Genomic DNA, 25,836 nt, shown 5'->3' on the forward strand with positions numbered 1-25,836 from the left:
GCCCCACCACCGACCCAGCAGAATTCCAGAGAAAGGCCCTGAAAGAACCAGATCAGAGATAGCCTTAGGCATGGTCTTTATTCACTTGGATACTGTACAAATATTACAATTTCCTTTTGCTGCAAAAAGTATAAAAATAATCTTTATATAGGAATCCATTCGTTACTGCAAATCTTTCTAAATCTCTGCAAATGGCTCTAAATGAGGGTAAATGAATAAACAAGGCGGGGGACCTACAGGGCAGCAGACTGGGCCAATCCTCAGGGGCTTACCCACCCAAATTCCTAGCTAAAGACCTCTCTGTTCCTTCCTGTTAGCAGCACCCCCCAACCCCACCACCTATAGGTCCCAGGGCTAAGGGCCCAGCAGATGGGGGAGTACATGGGAGAGGTCCAGGGGGAGCTGCAGGGTCAGGGGTGGGGAGACGTGAAGGAGGCTAGGGGTGGTGCTGGCAAGCTTCTGGCTCCACCCCAGGCTTCCTTCCTCAGACTGGGAGGCATTGGCTACAACAGGGCAGTGGGGCTGGACAAGCTGCCCTATGCAGGTGATGGCAGGTCTTCAGTTCTGTGCCACTGAGTGGCAGCCGAGCCTGGGCTCTGAGAGGGCTCGGAGAGGGCATGAGGTGGGGGAGGAGCCCCAGAAAAGGAGAAGCAAACACTCTGGCTCCATGGCAAAGAGGGCTGAGCCCCTTGCCCCTGCTTTCCTAGCATAGTACAGGTGCTCGTGGAGGAGTGGGAGTTTTCAGAATTGCAGTGAGGGAAGGCTGGGGAAGCCAGGAGTCTGTGGCTCTCAAGCTGTGTAGGGGTAGAGTGGGGGAGGTCCTCAGGCAGCCCCCCAGGTCACACAGTCTGTGTCCCAGCCACACAGGGAATGTCCCTGTCAGTCAGAGGTTGAGAACAGGCACATCGAAGAGGTCACAGACACCTTCACTCTCGTCCAGGTTGTAGATGTAATCGTGGTCTCCAGGGGGTGGAGAAAGGCGGAGGAGGGGGGCAAACACTGCAGAGAGCACTAGCCTGAGGCTCTGGGCCAAGACCCCTCACCGCCAGCAGTTGCCCAACCCCCTGCCCACCCCCCACCCCCCACATTCCTGGGCCACCCACCTTCTGAGGACATCAGCTCCTCCAGCAGCTCTGAGTTCATGCATTCTGGGGAGGAAAGGAAAGCTCAGTTACATTTTGGCTCCTGGCTCTCCACCTACTAAAGCCCATGAAGACCCCCCCGCCCCCGCCAGCCACCCATCAGGAACTTTACTCTGCCCAGGTACCAAGCACAATCAAAGGTCCTCAGAAGTGCAAGAAAACAACCAAAAGACCCAATGAGCTGTGCCCTTACCCCATGGAAGAATGCAGACCTACCTCGTGTGGGATCAAAGATTTCTGACAGCTCTTTGGGGAGTTCCAGAACTGAAAGACAAGAAAGCCATGCTCAGGGGCACAGAGATCCAGTCTGATCCCACTCTGGGCTCCACCTTCCTCAGATGTTACACCACCTGTCTTGGGGCTCCACACAGCTGAGGAGATGGAGGCCCTGCCCCAGGCCAAGCTGGCATTGTCAGTCTCCCCTGCTAGATGTGAGTTCCTTAGTGCTGAGCCCAGGGTACTAAAGGCCCATCTTAGACTGACACAGCCCTTCTAACTCAGAAGTGCTACAGAAGAACAGCAGACCCCTTCCTTTTATGGACTCAGTAGGTATGCCCTGTCCGATGGCAGATGCCCCCTCATGCCTGCCCCTGCTGACTGGACAGAGGAGTAGGCAGACACTTAATAGGGGCTGATGCTACACGGTGACAAGTCTGCTACAAAGGTCTGACGGGGAGGAGGCACATGGGAAGCAGAGGAAAATGAAAGTGGAGAGGTGTGCTGGCACACGACGATCTCACAGGCCAGGTGTAGGGCTCTGGTTTTATCCAGCAGGCCTTAAGAAGCATTAAAGGTCCTTTTCAAACACAGAAATGCCCCACCTAGCCTGTGTGTCAGACAGATCCCTATCAGGCAGGGTAAAGAGGAGGGTGCTGAAGAATTTAGGGGAGAGGTAGCCGGCAGTGACCCTGAGTGTTGAGGATACATGAAGCCAGTGATGGGAGATGTCTGAGACAAAACTCAAGTTAGTTAATGTGAGGTGGAGAGCAGGAGAAGCAAGAAAGAAATGCGAAGTGCAGTGACAAGCAGGTATCAGGCCTGGGGCACCAGGGCCAATAGGAGGGTACACACAGAGAAAAAAAAGCAAGCTTCAGTTAGTGACCAGGAATGAAGTGCTCCTCAGATGCGCAGAGGAAGGCACGAGGACACAGGTGTGGAGTTCAGACAAAGACCTAGGCAAGCTGGAGGCTGGGGATTCAATCTGCCCAGAATGAATACCCTCCACAGGTGTGCAACAGAGACCTGGGAGGCACATTTATAAAGGCATGCAAGGGAAAGATCAGAAAAAGCCAGTGAGAGAGAAGGGCCAAAGTTGATGTCATAAATCCCAAAGGAGCTAGAAAGCAACACCAAGGAGCAAGAGGGCCAAGAAACCTGCTGGAGCCAGCAGTCAGGGGGAGGCCATTTCTCCAGAGCAGCACCGGCATCCTGTGGGGTGGGGAGTACAAGGGTCCTGAATGCTGCAAACCCGGAGGGCGACGAGGAGACCAAGACACAGAATGGAATAGAGATGTGGAGTCCAGACAGAAATGACACAGTGAACATGTGAGAAGAAACAGAGAGAACAAAGGGTCACTTAGTGAGAAGAGACTGAGGGGTGCCTGTGGGCCAAGGAGAATGAGTCCTAGAAGAAGTACACACCCGTGGCAGGATGGAAAGAAGACTCCAGGCCAATGATGTCACCTCCCCCAATAAGACACTGCCCCCACGTTTGGAACCTGAGGGCCCTACCATAGCCCCTTCCCCAGGATGGTGGTTATGCCTTCCTGACCCCTAAGTGCAAGGGGAGGCAGGCAAGGCATGAGAGGGTCCCGAGAGTTCTGGGTAGCCCAGGAAGGGAAGCAAAGGGGCACCGGTGCTGAGCTGGTGGCAGGCTCCTCACTCAGGCTGGCAGAGCTCTGGGGTCGAGGCAAGGGTTGAGGCTGGGGTGCTGGCTGTTGGGCTGGCCAGCTCTGGTCTGGCTCAGGAGACAGAGGAGCTGGGTTCCAGCTCCAGCTGTTTCGGACCTAGGAGTGGCTGCGGCTGGGTTCTCCCTGCCCCTCAGGGGACACACACTCACCTCCTGTGGGGTCTGCCTTGATGGGCTCAAAGGAGGTAGAAGGGTTGGGTCCGGATGAGCTGCTGCTGCTGCTGCTGCTGCTGTCCAGCAGGGCGGAAGACTGCAGTGGCCGGGTGTCCAGGGCTGCCAGGACCGGGGGGAGGGAGCCGAGTTCCCCACCGTCCTTGCTGTCTGGTCCAGGGCCGCCACTCACTGCAACCAGATCCCCCGAACCCAGTCACTTGGGAGCAGGAAGTAGGTTACAGAAGCTTTGTGCTAGAACCTATAGTCAAGATGACAAGAGCCCCGGTTCCCAGGCCCAAGGACAGAGGCACGGCCAGTCCCCAGGCCACAGAGTTGACCTAGAAATGAGCTCCCGAAGGAGAAAGGGGCATGAGGCCTGCAGGAGGGAGAGTCAAGGATGGCATGGCTGCTGTGGCCACACTTTAAGAGTGGCTGCCAGGGAAAGTGAGACACAGGTGGAGCTGGGGAGAACTGTACCCACTGACACCCCTTCATACATTGAGAGCTTCCCTATTAAAAAGAGCTCATTCACCACCATAGCAAGGGGAGGCCAGCTGGAGGCCAGGTAAAGGACAACCCCACAGGGTCTCTTCCAACTCTGAGTATACCTCCCCCAACACTGAGGCGTTGCCTTTTGGGCCCCAGAAATCACCCCATCACCAGTTGTCTATTATATCTCACCTGTGATCTCAGTTGCTGGACCAGGCACCCCCTGGGCTTCAGTGATGTCAGGGACAGGGGTGGGGGTGGTCAGCTGGGGACTGCTTGGGCGTGAGGTGTCCTGGGGTTGGGCCAGAGGAGGCTTGGGCAGAGGTGGAGGGGTAGAGACAGCAGGCGGGCTCTGGAGCAGATCTTCAGGTGGTGGCACAGGCACCGCCACAGGTGGCGAGCTCCATGCCTCCTTGTTCACCAGCAGCACTTCAATGGGGCCACTCACACTCTTCAGATGAATCTGGTACTTCTTCTGTCCATTGAGGCCCTAGAGGTGGGGGATGGGGGACAGGTGGAATTAGAAGCAGGCTTGGTTCCTGCCTGACCCTGGGCCAGGACCACAGCGTTCTCTCCCACCCTAGATGCCCGTCCTTCTAGATAAACCCCAAACCCAGGCCTCCCCCTACCTGCCCCACCCGGGACTTATCAGGCTCCACAGCCAGCACCCGCCCTCAATCAACCCCGCCTGCCTGGGCTTAGCACCCACCTCTGGGATGGGCACCTCAAGGCTGGTGCCCGACGGGGCCCGGATGGCCAGAAGGGTATCTCCTAGAATGACAAGGATGGGTCAGGGCCCATGACTCAATCTAATCTGAGAATGGGGGTGCCTATCCCTTTGAGCAAGAAAGTAAAATATAGTCTCTTAGGACAGTAAACCTCACCCAAACCCCACACTGGTCAGGGAAGAAAACTAAAGCTTTTCTCCTACCAAGAGCCCAAGGGTCAGAACCAGAAAATCTGGGTTCAAACATGTGTATCGAAGGATTGCTGGCCATGGGCATCTCACTTCCTGATTGATGGGGCTGCTACCTAGGAGTAGATGTTCAAGCCAAGGCCAATGTTCCTTCCCCAAAACAATGCAGAGTATGCAAGGCAGAGAAGGAGGAAGGAACATCTATAATGCAACTAACTACAGGTTGCAAGTGAGCACCACTGTTCCCTGGAGAGAAGCATGCAAGAGTATACACACATCCTCTGAGACCCCTTATGCCTCTGTCATGCCTGAGAAGCCAGACCCAGGAAACAATGCAGATGGGGACTGACCCAGGAACCCAGCCCAAAATTCTTGTACGCTTTCAGTATGATTTGCCTCCATGGGGTCCCAATGACCCTTAAATCCAGGACTTACCCTGCCTGGTTCCTCTTAGGCAAGCCCAAGGAACCCTCTTAGGCAAGCCAAGGAACCCTCTTAAGAGAGAAACTCTTCTTGGGCACTAAGCCCACTGCTCAGGGCTGTGGCTCAGCGTGGCCCCACCCCCACTGCCCCCTACCCAGGCTCTGCTCACCAGCAAAGCATCTGCAGATGTCCTCATGAGTCACGTAGGCCAAGGTGTGGGGGTTAAGGAGAACGGCTGATGCCCTGCCTATGGTGACAGACAGCAGACCACAGAGAAAACCCATCTCTTTAGCAGAGATCTGACATACAAGCTCTCAGAGAAAGTCCTGGGCCTTGGGATCTACATGGAGAAGGATCACAGACCAAGAATGGTTGGGGAAGGGCTTTGAGTTTGAGGAGGGATGCCAAGGCAGGGACCTGGCCAGGAGCTGCAGGATCATCCTCCCAAGAAGGACAGTGTCTAGGGCACCACAGAGCAAACCCAGCTGGACTAGAGGGCCCCTCGCCCACTCCCCGGGAGCAGGGACCGCCAGGAGGATATCAGCTGTTCTGCACGTCCTCTGTGACATTCCGGATGCTCTGCTGCACCCACACCTTGTGCTTGTCCAGTTCTTGTTCCCGCTGCTGCAGCTCCTCGATCTCAGCCTTGAGCTCAATCAGCTTGTCGGCAATCTCCCGAGTATTGCAACCAGGCCCCACACCCCTGAGCCCAGGGAGTCAGGCTTAGAGGAGCTGCCAGGAACTCTGGGTCCCATGGCCATTGCTCTCTCCTGTGTCCTCCTCCCCACACCCCTGACACTTCTGAGTAAAAGATGCCATTGCCCTCCCAGGTGCCCCCACTCACTTCCACTGGATGCTATTCTTGGATTTTTTCTCGATCAGCCCGATACCTTCCAGCACGTTGGTAATGTCGTAAATCCGCCGCTTCTGGCGCACAGCAAGGGTGTCAGCTGCCTGGCAGACAGAACAGAGCGCAGGATACTCAGCCCCACTCTCAGGTGTCCCCCCAGCTACCTCGAAACTCAGTCTGGCAGTGATCTGAAAAGGGGGTGTCCTGAGTCCCAGCCCTTCTCCCAGGCACCATAGCAGATCAGGACCGCGGGGAAGGAAGAGGCCTGGCACAGTCTGAACTGATCTTCTGATGCTCTTCTTCCCACACCAGCGGAGGAGGGCCACGAGGACCCTCACCTGCAGCCCAGAGCTTGTCACATAGCTGACGCTCAATGGCCTCGGTCAAATGAATGAAACAGCTCCCGGCCTCTCTCCCGTGAGAAAGCGCACCGATGGCAGCTTGCTCTCTGAGGGCTCAACTGGACGGCCCCGGGGGTTCCCACTACCGGTCCCGGACTGCCTGGTCCACTATCCTCCCGGTCGCCCCTTAGCTCAGGCCGCACCAGCTTGAGGTCAAGCACGCCGTCCTTGGCCTCCTGCAGAAGCGACACGAACTTGGTGGTGAGAAGTCCCAAGCTTTTCTCGTGCCGGCTTGGGGTGCCCGGGGGCGGCGGCGCCTGTGGCCCGGCCTCCGCCATCGCTCCCGCCCGCCGCCTCCCTCAGCCAGGCCAGGCCAGGCCGGCGCCGCCGCCACTTCCGCTTCCGTTCCTGGCCACCCGGCCGCCGGCGCCAGCGTCGCCGTTTCCGCTTCCGCTCCGCGCTCTCCCGGGGAACCCGGCGCAATTCCTTTCTGCGGACTCGGCAGCAAAACTTCGGGGACCATCAGCAAATGTCCAACCGCCGAAGAGGACGAAAACAATCCGTGGATCCCGGGCGAGAAGACAGAATGCAGAGGGAGGTGGAGGGAGTCGGTGGACAGCCCCGAGAGTAGTAAAGGGAGAGCCACAACAACCTTCCTGGCTGCCCAGCCTGTCCCCATTTCAGAAGAGGAGACCACGCTGCCTGATGAGGCCAATGTATTTCCCCAAACCTGCTCCTAGAAGCTGTCCCAGTGTCTTGGGTTTACTGACCCTATTAGTGTCCCTCACTTCCTGCCAAAACAGCAAGCACTAACTTCATCTAGCTTGCTCACTTGTCTCCATTCCCATTCCCCATCCCTGATCCCAGCCTCATCTTTCTCTTGTCTCCATACTGCAGTGCTCAGAGACCAGGGAGTTATAACCATTTTCCCACCAAGGCAAACATGCTCATATGTGTACATATATGTAAAGCACTTAGATCAGTTCCTGGAAGGTAGGAAGGATCGTGTGTTGGCTAGTACCATGTTGTTATGTTTGATACCATCATTATTTGTCATTTATTTTAGGTCAAGATCTCTGTGAAGCTGCCTTTGAGACAGGGATCTGCCCACAGGGAAGTTTATTGAGGATCCTCCCTTGTAAGGGAGTAAGACGTGCAAAATTGGGCAGAAGGGGGAATTAAACCATGATACAGTTATAATCGAGGCCTCAGACCATCCTATTAGCAGCACTGAAACTGGGGTGGCCCTTCCAAGGTGGTCCATGTCCAGGCAAGGTTACCAGGCCTTTGTGCCCTAACTTCAAGTGAGAGACTCAGCTGTGACATCTCAGCAACCTACACTACTGGCAGCTAGGGGAACAAGTGGTGTTGTCCTGAAGGGTGGATTTGGGTGGTAACCGGGGTCCACTATATTAGTACTAGCCGGTGGTCCTCTCCATGGCCCTCTCTAACTCTCAAGACAAACACAGCTTTCATAGCTCTTCTACCCCTCTCTCATCATCACCCACTACACACCTCCCTCACAACAGCCTGTGGCCTCTCACCTCTCTGCAGAGGTGCATACCCTCTTCTGAAGAGCCATCAACACAGATTTACCACTGTGATGTTGTCTGCATTCATATTTGCGTACCCTGTTCTCCACCCCAAGTTGGGGCCATCTAGTTCACGTCTGTGTCCTGAGCACCAAAAAGTCCTGGATGGATTGGGCAGGACTCAGGGTTCACAGGGAGTATGCCCCCTCCCCCCAAGGAAGTGGCGCCCAGCCCTTTCCACAATGCAGATGCACTTTCCTGTTGGGAATAAAGGGCCAGAGGTTCAGCTTCCTTCCTTTCCAGCATTTGGCCTTGGGGAAGGAGGGGCCTTGGACAGAGGAGGGTGCTCCTGGGCAGGGAGGTGGTACAGAGGCTTCCTTGGGGAGAAGTCTGCTGCGTGCTGAGGTGTGGGCTGGAACTGCCCAGGCCTCGTGAGCCGGGGAAGAGAACACTCAGTTCTGCCCTGAAGACTGGGGGAGAGGGACATCCTCAAGGCCAAGACTGTTTTCAACGGAGAAAGAACTGGATGCCTGGTCAAGTCTGGTGAGTTCCATACCGAACCGTCCTCTGCAATTCAGAGCAGCAGCGGGAGCCAGCAGAGGCCTGTGCGTACCCTCCCTCACTTGGCGTCCACAGGGGAAAAACTAAGAAACCCAGTCTCCCCATCACACTTACCTCCTTCTCATTTCCTGAGGGGATTGGGCAAGAACCCTCCAAGAACACCCCTCCTCCTTCTCAGAGGGCCCTAGACTGAGGCCACAGCTCACAGGAGCATCCATTCTGTCTGCTTGAACCCAGACTCTTGCCCCCACTCGTACCTCATCTTCGGCTCCTCCAGGGACTGCCATGGACTCAGCAACCAAGGATGAAATGCAGCCCTCACTTCCTCCCGGTATGAGCCCTTCTGGGTGGGCTAAGGGAGGGATCGTGGCAAGAAAGATGGGAATGGGTGGGGGGGTTGGATCCCCCTTGCCCGGTCTGGCTGGAGCTCTGCAGGGCAGCAGGAGGAATGGATTGGACTGCCCTAGGGGACAGGCTGAGAAGTAGGAAGGGGAGCAGGTTCGGGCCACTTCCTGTAGGCCCTGCCCAACTGACGAGGCTGCCCAGGCTCTTCCTGCCCAGGGCCTGAGTGGCCAGAGCAGGAGAGGGCGGAGCAGCTTGCCCGAGGAGCAGCACTCAAGTGGGCCTCGGGTATCTTCTACCGGCCGGAGCAGCTGGCCAGACTGGGCCAGTACCGCAGCCGTGAGGTTCAGCGTACCTGTTCCCTGGAAGCACGGATCAAGGTGGGCATTGGTCGGGAAAAGAGTGCTGGCGATGTGCTGTGGGACCGCCAGGCCTCACTGGCTGCCTCCTTCCCATAGTCAGTGGTGCAGTCCTACCTGGAGGGCGTGAAGACTGGTGTGTGGCAGCTGGCCCAGGCTTCTGAGGCCGTGCAGGGAGCCCGTGAGGCCCTGGGCCAGGCCCATGGGTTGCTACAGGGTATGGCAGAGACCACACAGACCCTGAAACCGCTGCGGGAACAGGTTGCACAGCACAAGCGGCTGCAGGTCCTGTCTCAGCTGCTGCCCCGGCTATGGGCAGGTAAGTGTTCAGGGGTCCTGGGCCTCAGCCCCCCAACCATTAGTTACTAAACCCCCATCGCTGATCGAGGGGCTGGGGCACTAGTGGGAGATTGCAGGGACCTTCCAGAGAGTAATTCAGGCTTCAAATGGCATATGAAGCAGGATACAAATTGGGATTCTGGGATTCTCAAGCATGAGTTGTCTGAATCAGGACTGAGAATCAGCCAAGTGGCTCTGACCACCCTGGTTGCTAATTTATTGAAATAATTCCTTAACAGGGTAAATAGCCACTAGCATGGCCCCACGAATTCTTCACTGTCTTGCCTCCAGGATCCCTTTCTCTTGTTCCATCAGCTCAAAATTTACACTTGGCCCACCAGGTCTCTAGGCCCTTCCCTGGGCCCTTTCAGATTGGTCAGTGCTCTGCTGTACTGCTTATTAAACATTTTACACATCACTCCAGCCCTAGGGCCTGAGCATCCCCTGCTGTACCCCTTGTACAGGTGGGAGGTTTGAGACTCAGGACTGTTTCATCTTCTCCCTGCTTAGTGCCAGCTGCAGTGGCCCACACGCAGACCCTGATTGATGCCCAGCGGCTCTTGGAGGCATATGTGTGTCTTCGGGAGCTGGAGCAGTTACAAGAAGAGACATGGGCCCCTCTGGAGGGCCTGGAGTTGCCAGTCTTTGAGGGGCTGGGCCCTCTGGCTGAGGCTCTCGGCCAGGCAGTGGAAGCAGCTGCAGGGGCCGCAGGGCAGCTGGCACGGGAGGACCCAGCCTTGCTGGTGGCTGCTGTGCGTGTGGCGGAGGTGGATGCTGGGTACATGGCCTCCCTGGAGCTGGCCCCCAGGGACTGGCGGCAGCGCTGTCTGCAGGCATTACAGGAGGGCCTGGAGAGGACCCACTTTGGGACACCTCTTCTTCCTGAGCCGGGGGCCCTGGCAGGGTGGCTGGAAGCCCTGCGGGTGGCTTTACCAGCTGAGTTGGCCATAGCTGAAGCACTAGTAGCACCCTGCTGCCCACCACACTACAAAGTGGTCCAGCTGTGGGCCCACACCCTGCACAGTGGACTCCGCCGCTGCCTGCAGCAACTCTTGGAAGGGCCTGGACTAGGAGCTGCTGATGCCTTCACCTTGCTGCACTGGGCACTGCATGTGTACCCGGGGTCAGTCCATCCCCTTGGGGCAATGGGAACTGGGTGGATCAGAGGCTGGGGGCTCAGAGTGACCCTGGGCTACCCATCTGCAGGCCAGAGATGATGGGGAGCCTAGAGTTGGGGCCTGAGGCTGACGTATCTCAGCTGGAGCCCCTTCTGACTCTGGAGAACATTGAACAGCTGGAGGCAACATTTGTGGCCCAAATCCAGGTGAGTAGTTGGGGCCCAGGTACAGAGAAGCTCTGCCACCAGCTGTGGGCCTGTATCTGTAGAGTCGAATGTCTACCCATCTCAAGCAGGATCAGTGCCCTGCTACATCCTGGCCCTCTTCACCCCTTCCTCCAGGCAAATGTGACCCAGTGGCTGCAGAGGACACTGGACGGGGAGGTAGCTGAGTGGAACCGAGAGCAGGAACCTGGCACAGACTCTTCTGGCTTCTACCACTCACCTATGCCGGCCATAGTGTTGCAGGTGGGTGGGAAAAGGCCAGACAGGTAGGAAGCCCCCATAGAGAAAGGGGGGCGGGGAGCAGGGCTAGGACTCTGCTCATGGCCACCCATTTCTGCCTGTAGATCCTGGAAGAGAACATTCGCGTGACCAGCCTGGTCAGCGAGTCACTGCAGCAGCGGGTGCATGGCATGGCACTATCAGAACTGGGCACATTCCTGAGGAGGTCTGCCAAGGCACTGACCCACGTCCAACCCCTAGCCCTGCTCCTGGGGCAGCCCAAAGGGGATCTGAGTGAATTAGACACACTAGGAGGAAAGGGCGTCTTCAAAACAGGCTCTTGGGTTTCTTTGAGGTGGGGCTGAAGTAGCAGGGACTTAGGTTGTGGGGGCTCCAGAGTGACAGGTACAGGCACTACCTCTGCCCTTTGCAGCTTTAGTGATGCTCTGATCCGATTCTCTCGAGACCATGCCAGTGGGGAAGCAACGGCTCCTCATTACGTGCCCTACCTACTGGCCACCCTCAACCACCAGTCAGCACTCAGGTACCACACCCCCCCCAACTCCTGTCTGAACCCCAGTTAGGTATGGACCCAGTCCCCACTAGGTCATCAGAAATTTTAGACTCACATAGCCCTGGGAATCCTATCCTAGTTCTACTGATTGCTAACTGTGTGACTTTGGATGAGTTACCTGATCTTTCTGAATCTTGTTTTTTTTTTAAGATTTTATTTATTTATTTGACAGAGATCACAAGTAGGCAGAGAGGCAGGCAGAGACAGAGAGAGGGGGGAAGCAGGCTCCCTGCTGAGCAGAGAGCCTCATGCGGGGCTCGATCCCAGGACCCTGGGACCATGACCTGAGCCAAAGGCAGAGGCTTTAACCCACTGAGCCACCCAGGCGCCCCTGAATCTTGTTTTTCTTTTCAGTATTACGTTGGGTAATAATGGTACATTCTGGGAATCCTATGACAGATGTGAAGTACCTACCACAGTGCCAGCCTGCCAGTATCAATTATTCGTTCATTCATTTATCCAACACATACTCATCAAGGCCCTACTCTGTGCCACATAATGTCTGAGGTTACAGTTGTGAACAAAACAGAAAAAAATTCCCTTCCTCTTGGGTCTTATGTTTTTTGGGGTGGGGGACAGAGAGAACAAATAAGTTGATGAGTTTGAATCCCTCCTGACTGGGATTAAACTCTTTCCTTACCTAGACAGAAACCAAAAGGCATGATTTGCTCGAAGTCTCACTGCAAACCAGGGGCAGGTCTGACTGGGTTCCTTCTAGATGCCCGAGTCCACAGCTCCTTGGTCTGAGCCCCAGATCTTCAGAAGTAGAGAGCCGCCATTCTGGTCCCCTAGCGCCACACACTTGCACCACTAGGTGGCGACAGAGTGGCTAGACAACCGAGGGCCGCGAGGGCCTTGGCCTTGGTCCTGAAGCCTTAACTTTTGGTCGGTCCAGCTCCTCCGTGTCAGGCCTGCAGCCCGAAGGGGCGGCTTCGGGAGCTTTGGCTCCGGTGGAGACAGCGCTGGACGAGTTACAGAGGAGGATCTGCCGCCTGGTGTTGGAGGCGCTGCTGGCAGAGCTCCAAGTAAGGCTTCAAGTGGGGATGCGAGTTGGGGAGGAGATACAGCCTATTTGGATGTGCGTCTTTGCAGGGGGAATGCTAGGTCTGGATCGTTCTTTCAACCCCGTTTCTGCCACCACTCACAGCCCCTGTTCGCGGCTCTGCCCTCACGCCGGTGGCTGTCGAGCCCAGAGCTACTGGACGATGTGTGCGAGCGGACAGCGCGCTTCTGCCAGGAGTTTAGGCGCGTGCGGAATCCTGCGGCCCAGGTGCGTTTAAGGGAAAGGCTGGGGAGTAGGGAAGCACTCATGGGAAAGGCGTGCTGAATCCATTGCGCTCTCCGCAGCTGCTCCTGGCCGAGGCGGAACGTATGGTGGTACTGCAGTACCTACGTGCGCTGATGCAGGGCCGCCTAGTGTGCCGAGGAGCCCACGAGAGGACCCAGGTGGCCGAGCGCCTGCAGCACGACGCGGCCCAGCTTCGGGAGCTTTTCCTTGGTTTGGTGAGAGTCCGTTAGGCGAGAAGATGGGCGGGAGTCTCAGTGGTTAGGTGGAGGTCCAGGGCGGGCGTGAGACCTACTCTGCGGTGCCCAGGGCCTGGAGGAGAGTGTTCAGTGCGCACCAGTGCTCCTCGCTCTGCGGGATATGTTGAACCTCCGCGACCCCATGCTGCTTGGCCTCGAGGTGGCGGGTCTACGACAAAAATTTCCGGACGTGAGGTGCGAAGACTGGTTCTGGTTGGGGCGGGGGGGGGGCGAGGGAGGATGGATTCGGGCGGAGTGGGACGGAGCTGACACACACCTCTGTGGGGTTCCCGTAGCGAGGATCATATCTCTGCCCTCTTGGACCTGCGCGGGGACGTGTCGCGGGAGCAGCGCCTGGCCGCACTCAGCTCCTTGCAGGCCGGACCGCAGCCCTCGCCCTCTGCCGGTCGCCGCGCACTCTTCAGCCTCGTCCCAGCACCTACTCCTGCGCTGTCCTCTTGCCTTCCCTCGGGGCCCTGTGCCTGACGCCCGGCTGCCCTCCGGATACAGGGATGGCCCCCAGACGCCTGAATTGTGTATTGGAGAAGGGGGTATAAAATAAAAGTGCGATGATTAGGGGGTTCACGCTCAGTGAAACGCCTAAGGTATCCAGTCCTGATATATGGGCTGTACCTCACCTATCCTGACATCAGCCCGGTATGGACTGCGTTCGCAAGTACCCGCGCTTCTGCCGCCATAGGTGGACTACAGCCCCACCTATCCGCGCCAGGGCAGTGAGCTCGTGTCGAGGCCCTGACTCTGAAGGCCGAGTAGTACGTGAAGCGCTGAAACCCGCGGGGTCCTCGTGGAAGGGCCGGGCTTAAGATAACGCCACGCCCAGGGGCGTGACTTGGCGCGGACACCACCCCCTCGGCTCTGCCTGGCCCCACCCCCAGCTTTGTTCTCGGGTGCGCGCCGCCGCCGAATTTGACGTGAATAGGCGCGCCTTCCCGTGAGCGTGCGCGCGCCCGAGTGCGTGCGTCACCAGCGGTCGCTCCCGCGGGCTGGGCTGTCGGCGACTGGTGTTGCGGAGCGGGAACGGCGGCGGCGAGAAGAGGAGCGAACAGGTGGGGGCACGGTACGCGGACAGAACCCCCCCACCCCCGAGAGGCCGCGAAGGCGCGCGACACGACCCCTACTCACCTAACCAGGGACCCCCCCCTCCATTGTCCTCTGGCTCCGCCCCCATTGGTCACGCCCTTTGCTCCATCCTCCGCCACTTATTGGCTGCAGGTCACGCCCCTCCTCTCCCCCCCCCCCATTGGCTCCTCTTTCACGTTATTCTCTCTGGGAGTTTTTCTATTGGCGTAGGCCACACCCTCTCATTTGTCACTAGACTCCACCTTGTGTCTGGGCTCTTGCGTCTTTCATTCATTCCGCATGTAGTGCTGGGTGCTTGGGACATGGGGGTTAATCAGATTCGTCCCTGCCCTGAGGGAGTTAAGGGGGTAGTGTGGGGACACGGATCTAGGCTCCGAAAGTGACAGCTTAGGGTGGTAAAGAAGCCTCCTAGACACTGGGAGCCTCCAAGACGCCAGGAAGGCTTCCTGGAGGAGGTGAGACCTAAACCGAGCCCTTAGGAATGGTTAGGAGTTTGCTACAGGGAGGCAATTGGGAGGGCATTCTTGGCAAAAGAACCTGAGACGTGAAAGAAACAGGCGTATTCTTGGTAATTGCGAAGAGGTAGGTCGAATGAAAGAAGGGAGGGGGTGGGGATGGAGGTAGAGACCCAGAGACCAGTGAGGAGTCCAGAAAAGCATACAGTTAGTTGAGAAGAGTGAAGTCTGAGGCCTGAAATCTTTTCAAACTGCTGGTCACTAGACAGAGGGAAGAGAGGTGGGGTAGGGGATCAGAAATTGATAGGGAAACATAGTGCGTGAAAGGAATGATTCCAGTTCTGAGAAGAAGTGCTCTTGGGTTCATCTTATTTATTGAGCAACTGCTCTGGATCGGGTACTGTTCAGGGTTCTGGGGACACAGCTGTGAACATTCAAAAGGAGAAAACAGATAACTAACAATGACATATACTGTACTTCATGTGGTGATAACTGCTTTAGAAACCAATAATATGGAGAAGAGAAGATTGTGGTGGGGAGGAAAGAGGAGGTTTACTATTTTAAAGAGAGTGTGTTAGGGAGACTTGTCTGATAACATCTTTGTGAAGAAATCTAAGGAAAATGGGAGAGTGAGCCCTGCGGTTATCTGGGGGGAAGCATTCCAGATAGGAGACATATTCAGTTTGAGCTGCCTGTTGTACATTCAAGTAAAGTTGAACTGAGAACTGGCAACACCGGCTGGAGGTTTATAGAAGTCTGGAGTGGTGTACGTAAAACCATAAAATTGGATGAGATCACCCTGGGAGTAAGCATAAAAGAAGGAGAGAAGTTTCTATAGGAATTTCCAAGTCCTGAGGCATTACAATTTTAAGAGATCAGGAAGACAGGAATGATGAGCGAGAAAGACCAAGAACTAACAGCCAGTGAGGTAGGAGAATATATTTGAGTGTGCTGGAGAAGCCAAGTGGAGAACACGTTTCTAAAATGAAATGATTAATGATGTCAAGTGCACCGATCAGTATGAAGATCATTGATGATCTTGGTCAGATCAGTTTCAATGGAGAGTGGGGACAGAAGCCTAGTTGGAGTGAAACATAAGAGAAAACAGGAAAAGAAGGAATCAGACTGCATACAGATGGGTGTTGTGCTGCAACAGGGAGCAGCTGCTGGGAGATGCGGTGGGGCTAGAGGAGTGTGGGGTCAAGTGAGGGTTTGGTTTTGTATTTTTAAGACAGAAATAACAGTATGTGTTTATGCTGTTGGCAAGAATACAGTAGAGAGGAAGAGATTGATGATGTTGGAGAAATACTGGAATTGTGTCCCTGAACAGGCAAAGGAGTTCAGAATCTGGAGCCTTCACAGTCAGTCTCTGGGGAGAGACTGGATTGTTCTGAGCCCTAGTACAGAGCAAGGGGTGAACGTGCCAACACCGGCCTTGGATGACCATTAGAAAGAGGCCTCTGATAGGAGACAGACCAAGGATTGGCTTGAATTTGCTGAAGTCTCCCTCTGCTCCCCACAAAGCTAATTCTAACTGGGATTTGAACATATGACCCAGAGGTGAGAGAGACCATTCCAGACCATAAGCAAGGGGCATGCAGACACTCAACCTGACTGAGGCCAACTGGGCTGGTGGAGGTGGTGGGGCCAGGTGGGAGGGGAGGGATGAGACTAAAAAAATGCCATAGGTGGAAGGCAGGTTAAAGGAAGCCCCCCAGCGGCTGGGGCTACACTATATCAGCTCCCAGTCTGGGTGGGTGCCGAGCACAGGGATTAAAGTCACGAAGGGGCTCAGGCCTCACTTTCAGCAGCTCACAGGCTAAGGGGCTCCAGTACCACCATCTAGGTGAGTGTATCAATTCTGCCTCTTTTTCCCCCAGTCCAGCTTCCTTGGGTGAGCCTGGTGGAGGGAATGGGGATGAAGGGGCAGCTACCCAGATTCCTGGTGGCAGGTTCCGAACCCACTAAGCACCCAGCCAGGGCATTGTGGAGCACAAGGCCTGTTGGTGCTCAGGCCACACGCACTCATACTGGCCTCCACATGCCCTTCTGTGTCCCCAGAAGTCGACAGTGTGGGGAGTTGGAGTGACCCGGCTGGATGTGACCCCCAGGACAGAATGGTGCTGGACTCAGGGGCTCAGGTGTATGAACAGGCACCCCCCAGCCCACCAGCCAGTCCCTCATCCTTGGGCCATAGACTGAAGCCCTCAGACCGAGATGGGACACTGCTGTACCCCTGGCCTCAGTCCCTGGCCTTACCCCTGGCTCTGTCAATCCCCTCAGCCCTGCGGCCCCGGCCTGAGCTGCAGCCCTACTCAGAGCTGCACTTGGGCCTCCGTGGCCACATGCGTCGCAGTGAGAGCACCTATACTGTAAATAGTACTGGCCGGCGGGGGGGTGGCACCCAGGGTCGGGCCCCACCTGGACGGGGACGGGACCCAGGTGGGGGAACCCTGCGGCCTGCAGCCTCCCTGCCTCACATTGCTAAGACTCGAAAGGATGCAGGCCGTGGTGCCAGCAAGAGCCCTTGCATGTTGGTGGCCTTGCGGCCAACCAATATGGACCGAGAGCGGGACAAGTTCTTCCAGTCCCACTACACCTACAACCCACAGTTCGAGTACCAGGAGCCCATGCCCACGGCTGTGCTGGAGAAGTACTGTGAGGCTTCTGGACAGTTCATCCATCAGGTCAGTCCAGCCTGCCTGCCTCGTCCTGGTCCTGATCACCCAAGAGGCCTGGTCTGACCAGCCACCACAACCCTCTGTGCAGGCAGTTGGCATCATTGAGGCTGTCCTGGAGAAGTTTGGTACCTATGAACACTTCGAAGCTGCAACGGGGGGCCAGCTGCTGACCAAGTGCCAGATCTGGTCCATTGTTCGCAAATACATGCAGAAGGAGGGCTGCGTTGGGGAGGTGAGCTAGCCCTGCCTTCGAGGCCCTCTTCTCTGTGCCCCAAACCAGGCTGCCAGGCCCAGCTCCACACCTGGCGAGCTTGAGATCCCAGGCAAGCCCCGTCCCTGTTCTAATAAGGTGGGAGCTGGCTCTGAGCAGAGGTGGTGAAGGGTGTGTGGCCTGGCTGCCCTGTGGCATCAGTGGGTCCACCTGCATCCTGGTCTCAGGGCTGGTGGCCATGGCTTAGGTTCACTACCACCTGCAGGTTGTGGTGCAGCTGAGTGAAGACCTGCTGTCCCAGGCAGTGATGATGGTGGAGAACAGCCGACCAACACTGGCCATCAACCTGACGGGAGCCCGCCAGTACTGGCTGGAGGGCATGCTGCGGCACGAGATAGGTCAGGGTGTGGGTAGGTGGGTGGGTGGGTAGGATGAGGGGGGTTGGGACGGGGTGGAGGGCAGCAAGGGGCCCCAGTAACCCCACCCCCCTCTCTTTCTTCCCCTTCCTTCCGGAGGACGGGCCCTTTCCCTTCGTGAGCAGCTACCTCCTCCCTCTGGCTCACAGAGGTAGGCCAGAACATGCTTGCCCACTATCTGGGCTCATCCTCATCTCTTGCTCCTTTTGGGTATCTCTTCCTCTACATCTCTACTTCCTCTCTGATTTCCCTCGACAGTGGGGACAAGGCTGCTGAGGCCCGGACAGGCCAGAGGGACTACCCTGAGGGTCCCACTAGCCCAGCCAACATGGAGGCCCTCCAGGGTGGGTGCAAGGCCAGATACTAGGAATGGAATTAGTTGAGGACATAAAGCCAGGTTTTAGGAGGAGATAGGTTGAGCTGAAAAGGAGAGCATGGGACGGGAATTACTATTCCTTTCTGTCTGTTTCTCCTATTTAAGAATCCTGTAGCTCTCAGCAAAAGATGTTTTTCACTGGGATCATCAGCATGACTGTCAAATTGATACGGGCTTTTGGGGATGTGGGGCTGCGGTGGTTTGGGAGTTCCTGCCCCTCTCAGAGGGGCGTGGGGGGCAGTGTGGGTTTGGGAGAGTTGCTTGTGTGTGTAGCCCTGGATGGGTGGGGAAGGATTCTTGTGTGTGGGACTCTAAGCCCTTGGGTGTGAGTTCACCTGAGGAGGGTCTTCCCACTGCCTGGGGTTGGGTGAGTATGCATTTGGGGCGGGGGTTGGGGGCAAGAATTTGCGTGAGAGGCTGAATTTAGGGGCTAGAGTACGCGTGAGTCACCATGAATCACCTTCGCTGTCACCGGCTAGAGCTTCTGTAGGAGGTAGCAGGTCGTGGCCCCACAGGCTGGTCCCCTAGGATGACCTACCCAGTGGCGCCTTCCTCCGTAGGCACTCACTACCTGCGGGGCGTGAACAACGCGCGGCAGCCGTGGCACAGCGCCGAGGGCCGGCTGCAGTACGGACTGCGGCCAGCGAACCCCACGGAGGAGGGCTTGGCCAGCCTGCACAGCGTGTTGTTCCGCAAGCAGCCCTTCCTGTGGCGCGCCGCCCTGCTCTACTACACCATCCACCGCGCCTCGCGCATGTCCTTCCGCCAGCTCTTCCAGGACCTGGCGCGCTACGTGCAGGACGCTGACGTGCGCTGGGAGTACTGCGTGCGCGCCAAGCGCGGCCAGACTGACACCTCGCTGCCCGGTGGGCGCCCGCGCGGGGTTGGGGTGGGGTGCCCTGAAGGAGGCCTGGGGGTGCAGGACTCCCTGAGCCGGGCAGGCCTCCGGCCTAGGGGCTCACAAACCCTCTTGCGCCCACAGGCTGCTTCAGCAAGGATCAGGTGTACCTGGATGGCATCGTGCGCATTCTGCGGCACCGCCAGACCATCGATTTCCCGCTGCTGACCTCACTGGGCAAGGTGAGGGGCCACGGACCTCTAGGGATCCCAGCAAGCTCTCATCGTCCCTGCAGTGTTCCCTGAGCCTCTGATGGCTGCCCAACTGAGGATTAGGGGCCAGGCTTCTTTGGTGGGGAGACCTGGGGGGAAGTGAACAAAGAGTACTTGACCTAGGCTGCAGATCTATGTGTAGATACCACACATCAAAGGATCTGAGCATTCAGACCAGGGGAGCAGTCAGGAAGGTTGGAGGGAGGAGGCTGGAGAAACCGCCAGACACCAAGTCTGGCTCTGTGTATCTGTGCCAGGCTAAGGAAGGTGAATTTCACCTGAAGCAATAAAGAATCAGGAGAGCTTTCAGAAATGTCACCTTTGCTTTAGAAGGCTCCCTGTGGATGTTCTGTGGAAGGTGGAATGGAGAGAGAGGCCTAGAGAAGGGAGCGCAGTGGGAGGAGGAAGCTGCCTTTCCAGTCACTCCTGTGGAACTTATGGCAGTCTAGTCTCCTGTGGCCATGCAGTGGGAGGAGCAAGCTAGGGGAGGCTCTTCAGAGAGTGGAATTTCTCCAGCCCAGTGGCCACCCTGAGTTGGAGGGTGACATTCCAGGTCCCTTCCCTCAAGCTGACCTAGGGAACTGTGAGGCCGGTAGGGCTGTCATAAGCTGGCACCCAGGCATTCAGCATTGGGTGTGGGGTCTGAGGTGCCTGAGGGAGATGGCGGGACAGGTGTTCAGGAGGCAGTTAGATACCTAGTTTTGGAGGTGAGGGAAGAAGCTGGGTTGGGGTTAGGAGAGCAAACACACCTAGGACTAAGCCTCAGAGTGTATGACATTGGGAGTGTATCTGGAGGAGCAGATGGCAATGAGACACTGATAGAGAGCAGTGACCACGTATCTGAAAGCCATGGCTACCTCTGGCTCCCCCTGAAGACCAGCTTCCTTCCTGCAGGTGTCCTATGAGGATGTAGACCACCTGCGGCCCCATGGGGTGCTGGACAATACCCGGGTGCCCCACTTCATGCAAGACTTGGCACGCTACCGGCAACAGCTGGAGCACATCATGGCCACTAACCGGCTGGATGAGGCAGAACTGGGCCGCCTGCTGCCTGACTGAGGCCGGCTGAGGGTTACTGCCGGAGGCCCTGGACAGAGGGCTCCAGATCAGCTCTCAGAACATGAAGATGACTGTTCTGTGCTTCCATGGCCTGGGTGTTTCTTGGTGAACTGGGAGGGCAGGAGCATCCCAGGAGGTAGGAGTGGCAACATCAGAGCCTTTGTGTCCTTCGATAGCCTCTCTGGGGCTTAGGGACCGGTAGTAGCATGTCAAGCAAACTGAGTCTGCCCTCCTACGTCCAGCTCTCTGTTGAGCAGAGGGGAAGCCTGGGGGCAGGAGGGAGGCTGAGCATGATGGGGATGGGGGGTGGTTTGGGAGTAGAAACTTGTTCTTGCATGAGATGGCTTTGGGTGTCTGCATACTCCAGTGTCTCCCTTCCCCCACCTGGCCCCTCGGTGCTCCTTCAGCTTTCACGCTTTCTACCTCTCACTGGGTCCTGGTGGGGATCTCCCTTCTCCTAGGGTGACTGCCTGAGCATGAGGGTCTGGCTTTCACACAGGCTCAAGGGGCAGGGGTCCTGGTGGTAGAGACCCAGCTGGGCTGGAGTGTGCTTTCTGGCATTTTGCCTCTCCCACTGCTCATGTATTTATACCCTATTTATGTGCTCTGCTTCCTGGGGCTGGGAGGTAGCAGCTTCTGAAGGTGTGGTGGAGGGAACAGTGCTCCTCTGGAAGGCACCAACTGTTCCTAGCCCCACTCTCCTCTCTGTCTCTCTGTCTCTGTCTCTCTCTCTCACACACACACAGTGCTTTAGGCCTTGTGAGTCAAGCCCGAGAGCTCACTTGGCCTTGCCCCCAGCTCCCAGCCCCTCCACTGGCCTGTGCTGTTCCTGTGTCTTTGCCCACACCCTCACAGCTGGCCTCTGGCCGAGGGTGGCATAGGCTGGCAACAGCCACATTTGAGACTGAGGGGCAGGCCCCTACCTGTTGTCCCAAGTCTTGAGCCACCCCTCCCCCAGATCAAGATGGTGTAGAGGTGGTTGTTGCTTCTGGTTTCACCTCAGACTCAGCTGTGTGATGCTAACCCATTCCCACTCTCACCCTTGCCCTTGGTTTTCCCATCTGTAGAACTCAGAAATGCAACTGGAAACTCCTTATTCATCTAGTCAGTGAATGTGTATAGAGCACCTTCTGTGTGCCAGTTACTGGTCAGAACCCTCCCTGAGTCCCCAGTCCAGAGAGAAGCCAGACAATTAAAACAATTACAATGAAGCGTGTGGGCTCTGTCTACCCAAGATCCTTTCCTCTTCCTCTCTCCTAATCTCACTTCTCAAGGCTTTGAGCTCTAGCCTGCCCTAAGTGGAGAGAAGTCTCCCTTCCCTGTACCAGGCCCAAGGACTTCCATGAAGTGGGGGGCAGGTAACTACACAGCCCCCCCCCTGCCACAACTGGTTCATGAGGGGAAAAGGACTGTGGGGCAGCGCCCAGGGGGTCTGGCCCTTGTCACACTAGGGGCCTGGGACTGAGGGCTCCAGGGGGGTGTGGCTTGGGCTACTGAGGATGAAATGGGGCTAAGAACTGGACAGTGGGGCATGAGGCTGCCCAGGTTGCTGAACCTCAAGGAGCAAGGACCCACACTCTGGTTCCTGGGCAAAAAGCCAAAGTCACACAGCCCAGGCTGACCCTCTAGAGTTTATTCACTTCTAGTGGTACTGGGTCAGGTGGAGACTTGGTGGCAACCCCCAACACATGTCAGGGCAGGATCCCAGGTCCTACGTGGCTTGGTCAGGGGCGGCCAGTCAGTGTTCCTCCGGCATTCAGGAATCTAGAGATGACAAAGAAAAAAGTGGTCGGTCATGTGGGGCCCATGCTCCCACCAATCCAGCACCGGGTTTGGGTAGCCTCACACCTTCAGATTCATCACCAGCCTCGAAGTCGGGCTCCGGCTCGGGCTCGGGCTCGGGCTCAGGCTCCAGCTCGGGTTCGGGTTCCGGCTCCAGTTCAGGTTCGGGTTCTGCCTCTGCCTCTGGTTCTGGTTCCACATCCAGCTCAGCCTCTTCAGAGGCCCCAGCTTCCAGCTCCGGATTGAGTTCCTCGGGCGTTCCGGATTGCACTGCCTCTGAGCCCCCGGGAACCCCAGCCTCGTCGCAGTCTGAAGCTCTGGGCAGTTCGGGGCAAGTGGTTCTCAAGCCAGGTGCCTCAGGTGTCCAGTGGCCAGGGCATGAAGTGTCGTAGCTGCGTTCCCGGTAGCCTGGGGCGGAAGTGGGAGTATCTGAGGCTCATTTTCTGCCTCCGCGGTATCCCCCTGACACACACACCCACCCTTGGGGGTGGGGGAGACTACTACTCGGTTTCCCACTCTACCCCTTTACGCCACGCCCCGCGCTCTGGCTCAGACCCCGCCTCCGCGCGCTCACCCGTGCCCACGTGCTGCCAGTCCCAGGCGGGGTCGGGCGTCCGCGTGGTCCGCTGCGCGCAGTGCAGCAGCTCCTGACAGGCGGCCTCGCCCTTGCTCTGCACCAGCAGCAGCAGGCGGCGCACCCTGCGCTCGGCATCCGGCAGCGCGTCCAGCGCCTCGTACTCGGGCCCGGTGAGCACGCCCCGCGCCAGCAGCGCATCCAGCAGCAGCCCCGAGTCCGCCTGCAGCGTCTCCACCAGGCGTTTCCGCTCCCGGTCGATGGTTTCTGAGGGCCGCTCCTGCGCATTGCCCATGGTGGGGGCTGCATGGGGGAGGGGAGAGAGGTAATGGGAGCCGGGACTCCCCACTTTCGACCTCTCCCCCAGGGTCTCAGTGAACACCCATGGCTGCGATTTAAGTTCACCTCCAGCCCGGGCGGCCGGAGAGCTCCTCGGCAGAGGGCTTGTCCCCAGTCTACTCAGGCTTCTCTTCCTCCCCTAAATGGCAAATGTGGCTCTCCTCTCCTCTGGGTCCGTATTTACTCTCTACCTCTCTCCCCAGTCAGCACGTCCCTCCTGAGCCCCGCTGCCTGTGGATCCCATATTCTATTCAGACCTAATTTATCCAAACGAACTTCTTTTTCCCAGCCTGCTTCCCCACCGTAACAGGAAGAAAGACGATCCCAACCGATCCCATTACCCAGCTTGCAGCCTCGTCTTTTCCAGTCTATCCGCTATTTCTGTCATCCTCACGTCTTTCTTAGTCTGGCGTTTCCTGTCCAGCTTAGATCCTGCAGAGCACTGAATGCCCTCCACACCCAGAGCACAAGTGCTGAGGGCCTCCCCTCACCGACTGAAGGAAGTCCGGGCTCCTTATTCTGGCCCCTGCAGCCCCTCACCAATGCCCCCAGTATGTCCCACCTCCCTAATACCTGAGCAGGGTTACCTGAATTTTCTTAAGTCCTAGCTCTGACCAAGATCTCCTGACATCACCTGAGATCCAACTGTTTCCCTGCTGCCCTGGGAATCTTCTCCTGCTGCTTCCTTAAATGCCATGGACCCAACTCATAAAAGCTGCCACAAATGCTGCTGAACTTTCACTGTTTTCTTCCATGGATCTTCCTATTTTGAGAGCCTGTCTCTAGCAAGCAGTGGGTGTTAGGCAGAAATTAATCTGCTTTGTCCATTTATTAACAAGCAAGGACAATGGCCCATCACTTCTGGGGTGGCCTGACCCAGGCAGTAAGGCCCCTGGCATTGAGCCATTGAGCGGCAAAGAGGTCAGGCCCTAGACCACTCCCTCTCTCAGCTCATCTCCCCTAGCCTTGGCTTTGTACACACAGCACCCTCCTGGGTCTCATCCTCCTTCTGAGGTCACTCCCCTACTTCTCTCTCTGGCTCTAGGTCTGGGATAGTGATTGTGGTCCTAGCCCCATCTTGCCTCCGAGGTCTCTCTCACTACCACCTGGTGTCATGCTATGCTCCCCTGGTCATTTCACCACTCCTGGCCATACCGCATTGTCAGCGCTTCCCCCAGACTACTGAGCAGAGACCAAAACTATCCCCTGCCCCTCCCTCTCCCTCAGCGTCCTCCCTCAGCCCCCCATCATCACCTCACCTCTTGTGACAGTTTCTCTCAGTACCCTTCACTCCCGTCCCATCACCCTCAAAGCATAGTGACTTTGACACGTCTCTGGGGCAGGATTTATTGTCCCCATTTTACAGATGAGGAGACAGTTTCGGAGAGACCAGAGGGCAGAATTGGAATCTGACTTGGTCTAGCTTGAACTTTGAGATCTCCTGCCAAGCAGAATATCAGCCTCAACTACTTGTCGCCTTTCCCCACTGCCCATCAGAGAGAATTAAGATCATGTGGCCTGGCCACTCAAACCAACTCCCACCCCTATGGACAGCCAGGTTCCCTCCCCCCACCACCACCTATTTCCCTCCACCACATAGTGCTGGGAGAACCGTGCAAACCCCTGGCACATGTGAACGTTTGCAGATGCTGTTCCCTAAGCCTGGAATATCCTTCCCCTCCCTCCACGCTGGGGGCCCATCCTCCAAGACTCAAATGTCCCCTTGTCCACCCCAGTGTCTGAGCGTCCCCAAGGCAGACTGGCTCCTTCTCTTGTGTGCCCCAGAAGCAGCATCTCACCACCACGCTGACATCACTTCACTGTGTTCAGGGACCCTCTGCCCTCTTCAGCGGAGACCTCCAAAGACTGTCTCCCAGTCACGGGTGCAGGACCTGCTCAGTACAAGTTGGGGGTGGGGGACAGATTGGATTGGCCCCTCCTCCCTCATGGCTCTGCAAGTTATTTTCATGTTAGCCTCCTCCCTGCAGTATGCCAAATGCTGCACTTTGTCCTGAGTGGGGTGCACAGACCCCAGCGGCAAGTCAACCGTCGGAACTAAATACCGAAATTAAGTCCCGGCCAGTCCTTCAAGGATCAGAGGCCAAATCCGGAGCGCCAGGCGGCTCCAGGTGCGAGGCATCGAGGGAGATCTCGGCCTCCCTCCCACTTCTCTGCGCGGTCTCTTATGCTAGAGAGCGAGGGTTGTGGGAAACTGCGGGAGGCTTTACAAAAGAGCGATCACAAGGCTCCCCTTACCTCCCCCGCACCCAGTCCCACCGCTTGAACCCGGTGGAGGGGCGGTGCTCACAGACCTCCTTCGAGCTCGGCTGGTGGTGGTCGGGCGCGGATTCTGTCCAATCTCAGTATCTCTTCCCTCCCCCAGCCGGGTGGGGTGGGGCTCCCGGTTCTAAGCGTTCCGGCGGCCCCACTCATGGGTCGAGCCTCCGCGGGGCAGTAGATGACAAGGCAGAAAGGGCAGGGCGGGGTGGGGGTGGGAGCAGCAGCTGCGGCGGGGGCGGGGCGGCCAGGGCTGACGGGAACTGGGAGGCGGGAGGGGAATGGGGGGGTTGTTCTGGGGACACCCGGGGGCAGGCTTCGGGGGCCGCGCACCCCTGGGCTTCTAGGCATAGTCCGCCTTCCTTCCCCACCCCAGGCACACCGAATGAATCCGGGAGGGGGGGCCTTATGGTGCCCGGCAATTCCCAGGAGATTTACAT

General features: G+C 57.2%; 4 protein-coding genes across 16 annotated transcripts; 2 read left to right on the forward strand and 2 right to left on the reverse strand.

The window, feature by feature from the left end:
• Window positions 1-59: 59 nt before the first annotated feature.
• E2F4 (E2F transcription factor 4) lies at window positions 60-6,613 on the reverse strand. Its single transcript, XM_032854257.1, has 10 exons — window positions 6,427-6,613; window positions 5,877-5,986; window positions 5,574-5,735; window positions 5,202-5,245; window positions 4,403-4,464; window positions 3,886-4,183; window positions 3,202-3,393; window positions 1,359-1,406; window positions 1,104-1,148; window positions 60-999 (listed from the first exon to the last, which is right to left on the reverse strand). The coding sequence occupies exons 1-10, from the start codon at window positions 6,559-6,561 to the stop codon at window positions 884-886; spliced, it is 1,212 nt and encodes a 403-aa protein (XP_032710148.1). The 5' UTR covers window positions 6,562-6,613; the 3' UTR covers window positions 60-883.
• Window positions 6,614-7,824: 1,211 nt separating this feature from the next.
• EXOC3L1 (exocyst complex component 3 like 1) lies at window positions 7,825-13,623 on the forward strand. 4 transcript variants are annotated; one of them, XM_032854240.1, is made up of 14 exons: window positions 7,825-8,298; window positions 8,495-8,647; window positions 8,863-9,038; window positions 9,117-9,336; window positions 9,867-10,479; window positions 10,563-10,680; window positions 10,816-10,941; window positions 11,043-11,272; window positions 11,351-11,461; window positions 12,387-12,516; window positions 12,639-12,761; window positions 12,839-12,994; window positions 13,086-13,210; window positions 13,312-13,623. In XM_032854240.1, exons 2-14 carry the CDS (start codon window positions 8,602-8,604, stop codon window positions 13,499-13,501), a joined length of 2,364 nt encoding a protein of 787 aa, XP_032710131.1. In that variant the 5' UTR covers window positions 7,825-8,298; window positions 8,495-8,601; the 3' UTR covers window positions 13,502-13,623. The 4 variants fall into 4 exon arrangements, with proteins under 4 accessions (XP_032710131.1, XP_032710129.1, XP_032710132.1 ...); XM_032854238.1 differs by having other exon boundaries at window positions 8,554-8,647; XM_032854241.1 differs by having other exon boundaries at window positions 8,554-8,647; window positions 11,043-11,143.
• Window positions 13,624-13,924: 301 nt separating this feature from the next.
• KIAA0895L (KIAA0895 like) lies at window positions 13,925-21,146 on the forward strand. Of its 9 annotated transcripts, none has more exons than XM_032854247.1 (8): window positions 13,925-14,082; window positions 15,902-16,131; window positions 16,633-17,258; window positions 17,341-17,484; window positions 17,729-17,861; window positions 18,816-19,121; window positions 19,238-19,335; window positions 20,260-20,424. In XM_032854247.1, exons 3-8 carry the CDS (start codon window positions 16,689-16,691, stop codon window positions 20,422-20,424), a joined length of 1,416 nt encoding a protein of 471 aa, XP_032710138.1. In that variant the 5' UTR covers window positions 13,925-14,082; window positions 15,902-16,131; window positions 16,633-16,688. The 9 variants fall into 9 exon arrangements, with proteins under 9 accessions (XP_032710138.1, XP_032710143.1, XP_032710147.1 ...); XM_032854249.1 differs by lacking the exon at window positions 13,925-14,082 and adding an exon at window positions 16,390-16,417 and having other exon boundaries at window positions 14,266-16,131; XM_032854251.1 differs by lacking the exon at window positions 13,925-14,082 and adding an exon at window positions 16,405-16,417 and having other exon boundaries at window positions 14,266-16,131.
• An 894-nt stretch (window positions 21,147-22,040) lies between these two features.
• On the reverse strand, window positions 22,041-25,607 carry NOL3 (nucleolar protein 3). Of its 2 annotated transcripts, XM_032854266.1 has the most exons (5): window positions 25,432-25,539; window positions 24,919-25,011; window positions 22,781-23,083; window positions 22,273-22,614; window positions 22,041-22,188 (listed from the first exon to the last, which is right to left on the reverse strand). In XM_032854266.1, the coding sequence occupies exons 3-5, from the start codon at window positions 23,073-23,075 to the stop codon at window positions 22,181-22,183; spliced, it is 645 nt and encodes a 214-aa protein (XP_032710157.1). In that variant the 5' UTR covers window positions 23,076-23,083; window positions 24,919-25,011; window positions 25,432-25,539; the 3' UTR covers window positions 22,041-22,180. The 2 variants fall into 2 exon arrangements, with proteins under 2 accessions (XP_032710157.1, XP_032710156.1); XM_032854265.1 differs by lacking the exon at window positions 24,919-25,011 and having other exon boundaries at window positions 25,432-25,607.
• Window positions 25,608-25,836: the final 229 nt, after the last annotated feature.

The sequence above is a fragment of the Lontra canadensis genome, unplaced genomic scaffold (genome assembly GCF_010015895.1).
Source record: "Lontra canadensis isolate GAN:19392208 unplaced genomic scaffold, GSC_riverotter_1.0 scaffold8, whole genome shotgun sequence".
Taxonomy (NCBI): Eukaryota; Metazoa; Chordata; class Mammalia; order Carnivora; family Mustelidae; genus Lontra; species Lontra canadensis.